Here is a 5298-nt window from a genome sequence, read left to right as displayed (position 1 = left end):
TAAAGTACCGAGAATAGGTACCGTTGGGTACTGGTATCGGTTCAAACACATATATATATAAACATTAGATGGCTCATGGGAGATTTTCCAGCGTAGCTCACCGGCCGCCATCTTGCTGCAGTCACCAGCTACTGTTGTAAGGTGAGTGATCTGCACAAAAATACTCTTAACTCGCTGAAATCTTGACTGATTTACAAACGGTTTGGTTTATTATAAACGTTATTAGCATGGCTATGATACAGGAGACAACAAGACATGTTGAAAAAAAATGCATAATTATAAGTATGCAGTATCATAACTACATCTTTGATGTTTATAACAAACCAACCCGTTTGAAAATTGAGCAAACTATGGTTATTTAAATAGTAAACCATAATGTTATGAATGAGCGAGCTGACTGCAGCAAGATGGCGGCCATGTTGCAACGTCGGTCTCCATTGGCCAGCAGCATGGGTGAGCCATCTATTGTTTATATCTATGGGTACAAATGTGAACAGTACCCAACCCTATACATTGGTCCAATAACATTGTTATTGTTCTTCACAATGAACCCTTTTAAAAAATGACAAGCATTCACTCTTCTACCAAGGCCCATGTACTTGAAATAAAACTAATTCTAAACCTTTTATTGTTTATATACTCTCTTTCCTAACAGACGGTGAAGAAAGACCATGATGACATCAGCTGTTCTCAGAGTAATCCTAGGGGCTGACAGCTGTCAGAGGGTGGTGATTTCTGCTGGCCTGCCTTCAACTGTGAATGAACTGGAGAATGAGATAAAGACTCAGTGTAATGTAAAGGAACCCTTTCGGCTGCAGTTCATGGACACGCTTTTTGGCGATGAATTTATGAACTTAACTTCCATGGGAGAAATACAAGACAAAGCTACAGTCAAGGTCATATACACATCATGCAGACCTCTCAATGCTGATGCAGATCAATGTGTGGACAGTTGCTCCTTTCCACCAACCAGTCATCCTGATGACACCACATCTTCTCTAGGCGACAGCACCGGGATTCTCACATCTCCAGAGTCCACTTCTTCACGGTCTTCATGGCCAGGTGTGTTCCATGTTTCCCGTTTTTCGTATGATGCAGAGATTAAGCTTGAAAAGGCCCACAGAGTTCTCAGAGAAGAAGGGACACTGTTGATCCCTGATTCAAAGCTCAAGTCTGATATACTAGAGGGGTTGATTCAGGAGGTAGTTAAGCACAAAGTCTACGCCACGGACAGGGAGTTTGACCAAGTTGCAGAGGCGCTCGTCATGAAGCATCCATGTTTACAAGAAAAAGGCTCAGCCTCTGGCTATGGGGGATGGAAGACTAGTCTCAAATACAAGTTGTCCAACTACCGCACACATCTCCGGAAAGTGGGATGTCCTGAAGTATGTGTAAATACTTTGAAACATAAACCAGAAGGGAAACGTTCTCCTGCTTTTAAAGTTAAGAAACCAAAGAGGGGTGAAGTGGCCTACTGCCCTGACTTTCCACTTGGAGAATGCGCCCAGTCCTTAGAGAAGATGAGGGTTGAACTCCTTTCAGATTACAAGAAGCGTAATAACAGAGAGACAGTTAAGGCTAAAATGGAGAAAACATTTGCATTGAGAAGACAAGAAGTCATTAGTGATGTTCCCATGACCAGTGATGTACAAGAGAGATGGCCAGCTCTCTTTGGTGTAATGGAGGTGAGTACACAGATAATGGTGTAACTTTTTGTGCTGTAGATGGTATATGCAACTGTTAGAGTAAAGCTTGGCCCCATTACGATGTTGTTCAGAAGTAGGTGCAAATGAATGCTGGATGTTGAAAAGCTGATGCTTCACTGCATTGCTGGCTTAAATGTGTAAGAAGAAGGTGAAGTAGTAGGAATATTTGAAAAAGTGGGAACATGATTGAAGCAGATGAGTAGGGCTTGAGTTTAAGGATGTCCGTCATCCCTGGGGCCGAAAAAAATAGGATTGAGGAGGAGGAACATTTATTTAGCGAGGAATTTGGGCCTAGAGTTAAAAGGAAAAATACCGTGATAACGTCATAAATTAAAATGACTGCAAGTTTTGTTTAGCACAAGTTCTTATTAAACCTCCTTGAGAACAGAAACACACAGCACATACTGCTGGTGTCATGTCCCTACTGGTTTTCAGACTAACTGGTTTCCACATGTTGTGTTTACCGAACACAACAGTTGTGGTCTGCCTCTGTCATCAGATTCGTCACACATTCACAAACATATTATTGGCGATTTTCAGGTCCAAATCTCGTATCTACTGTGGCGAATATGATTGTATAAGTTAGCACTACATCAAAGCCGCCTAAAAAAATAAGTTTGTCTAAAATATATCAGATCGCGTCGAGCTGGATTACATCTCGGTAGAGCAAAATGCTTTCAGCATTCACACCCAATATTCCATAGCCGAAATCAAATGCTGAGCAAACATGCATAGTGCATACAGTTATGTGATTGGCAGCTGTAAGTTTAATGAAACAAATGTGTGTATGTGAGTGGGCCGTGTTGTTAAAAAATGGTTTCATTTTTTTTTCAGGTTAACGCAGAGTTCAAGCGGATTACAACTATGGCTCTACAGTCAAGGTTCCTGTCACAGCTTGACCTACAATCCGCAAGTCTGCTGAGGGTGTTCTCGAAAAAATCGGGGCAGCAGGGCAAGAAGTTAAAAGACATGGCTGCCATGATGACGGTAAGAACTTTTTAACTGTGTGTATATGTGTAGATATGTGTGTGTGTGTGTGTGTGTGTGTATATATATAATATTTCCTTTTTGGCATTAGGTCAGTCTAAAATCAATTACAATGGTAAATTATCCCAAAATGTGACCACTCCATAGGTTCAATTTGATTAAAATGTCCCTATATTCTTTGTTTTAATCCTTAAGGAAGACATCGATGTTGACAGGGAGTGCCTCATTAAAGGACTCTGCATCTACCTCAATGAGGATCCTGAGGATCTGGTGAAGGAGTACATGGTGAGTGTGTGCTAAAGTAGTAATCCACATACAAAAAAGAAGTTAGTTTGAACATGTTTTTAAGAAGAAAAATAGCCTCAGTTAAAAGAACCTCATTTGACCAGATATACCAGACCATATTACCAGACATGTTACTTAGCTGTCTTCCTGAAATTGATATTATAATAGGTTTTGTTAGAATTAACATGCTCTATCATGATTTGTGTTCTTCTGATTCCAGAGACACATTCAAATACTAATGCAATAGTCTTAAGGACAGCTCTATCCTCCTCAGGCTGCAGTATCTTCCACCTGTGGGGCTTATATTACATTACATAGGGTGAATTATGAATCAGGAGTAGTACCTAATGCTTTGCTCATTAGTCTCCAGCAATTTGGTGTCATTTCATTTCACCTGTTTATTCTCTCCAACCTTCTCCTCTTTTTAAAGTCGCTGATATATATATTACCAATAATAATTACCATTCACTCAATTTAATGTACAACCTACAATCTGTTAGCCAGGCTGGTGAAACCCACAGGTGAAAACAAACCAGGTATTCTTCTTCGCAAGCATTGTGCTAATTAGTGTAGTGCCACAGTAGAGTCAAATAAGCAAATTGTGTCTTAATGAGGTCCGAGTAAAAAAAATCTTATCCTTAAAGAAATCATTTGTCTTCCACCAGGACATGACTGAGGCCAACACACTACGTGAGGTAGAAAAAACAACAGTGGGGATCTATGTTGCCAGAGAGACTCCCAGCAGTGACTACTCTGATGTCGGAGTTATCCTCGAGGGTGTGGTGGTGCTTCAGGATCTGGAGAATGTGGCTCTTGCAGCTGTAATGTTGTTTGGACTCATGTATGCCCTAAACATGAATTACCCGTTGAAGCTCCGCAACACCTTAGAAGTTATTCAGAAGCTTATAATGGAGGTGGATGCATCTGACCTTTCAAGAAAGGCCCAAAACTTGAAGAGGAAAATGCACGAGTGAAGAGAGCTCACTGTCCATGTTCACTGTCCATGTTCACGGCTCGCTGTTCCTACACTGTTCTTGTAGTTGAGATGCAGAGTATACATTCCTGGACTGAGTGGTGTGGCTGGTTCTCCCACCATCGCAGTTATTGATGCCTTATAAAAAGCAGGGGATGCTTTATTTATATATAAATATATATTGTTTTTTTGTTTACGTTGTTGTTGTTGTAATGAAATTGCTTAACGATATGTAAGGTCATTTTTAATATTTGTACTTCTCAAATTGGAGATTAGTTTTGGAAAGACTTGAGTGATTATTTAATCTCCAGGTTCTTGAATAAAGGTCTTGAAACAAAACTTTCTAATCGTTTTCAATGCAAAAAAAGTGGGTTATGTTTACTTTTAAAATCTGTTTCATATTTACATTAAATTATATTTATAAATATAATGTATAACAAAAAAGATTACAATTCTGAAAACATGTAATAGACATGGGAATATTAAAATAACAAATATTGCTAGAGTTATGTGATCAAATAGTGTTGGAATAAAAGGGATTGAATTGTGTTTGAATAAAGTGATCAAAATGGGTTGGAGTAAAATGATGAAAGTGTTTAATTTACTTTATTGAAACACATTTCAATAACTTTGAATCAACACAAAGTAATTGCGTTGATTGGACATAAATCGTTTGTGTTGATTTAAAACAATTCTATAGGTTGCTGCCAAAGCAAATTATTTGTGTGCAACAAATGTCCACAATTGAATTGAGTAAATCCAATGTGTTCTTTTTTTCAGTGTAGAATAAAGATGACATGTTCTGCTTTAAATCTCAATGAGTAAATTACCCATTACCCTAACCCTAACCCATTCAGAAAACAAACAGGCTTTTTTATTTCCCCATCGTATCTTAAATCCAGCGTTCTGCGTGCACTTTGTCTATTTGTCTTTCTGCCGCTGCAATTTGACCTCTTGTGTAATGTAAGACGAAAGGGAGGGCAAAGAGGACGGCAGGGGAGAAATGTGAGGAATACATAAACAGAGCGGAGACCCAGGGAACAGAAACATGGTGACATTTTTCATGGTAGTATAAGGACCCTATAGGGGCCGTTAATCCACACCAGAGAGAGAGAGAGTGTGTGTGTGTGGTGTGTGTGATGTGTGTGATGTATGTGAGTGTGTGAGGGAGGGCTGATGAAACAGAAGTGACAGTTGTATTCTGTCGTTCCTCTGAAGGGAAGACAGCTTTCAGTAACAAATGCCAACACACACACACACACACACACACACACACACATACACACACACACACACACACACACACACACCACACACACACACACACACACACACACACACACACAC

At 39.6% G+C, this 5298-nt stretch overlaps 1 protein-coding gene across 1 annotated transcript; it reads left to right on the top strand.

The window, feature by feature from the left end:
• Positions 1-674: 674 nt before the first annotated feature.
• LOC307032929 (uncharacterized protein) lies at positions 675-4732 on the top strand (the record flags this gene model as incomplete). The annotated part of the gene is made up of 4 exons (XM_079671204.1): positions 675-1685; positions 2541-2693; positions 2889-2978; positions 3644-4732. 4 exons carry the CDS (start codon positions 675-677, stop codon positions 3950-3952), a joined length of 1563 nt encoding a protein of 520 aa, XP_079527330.1. The 3' UTR covers positions 3953-4732.
• Between the last annotated feature and the right edge of the window lie 566 nt (positions 4733-5298).

Source organism: Notothenia rossii (genome assembly GCF_949606895.1).
Source record: "Notothenia rossii genome assembly, chromosome: 3".
In the NCBI taxonomy this organism is placed as follows: Eukaryota; Metazoa; Chordata; class Actinopteri; order Perciformes; family Nototheniidae; genus Notothenia; species Notothenia rossii.
The sequence above is the reverse complement of the archived record's forward strand: the minus strand, read 5'-3'. Positions and strand labels throughout refer to the sequence as shown.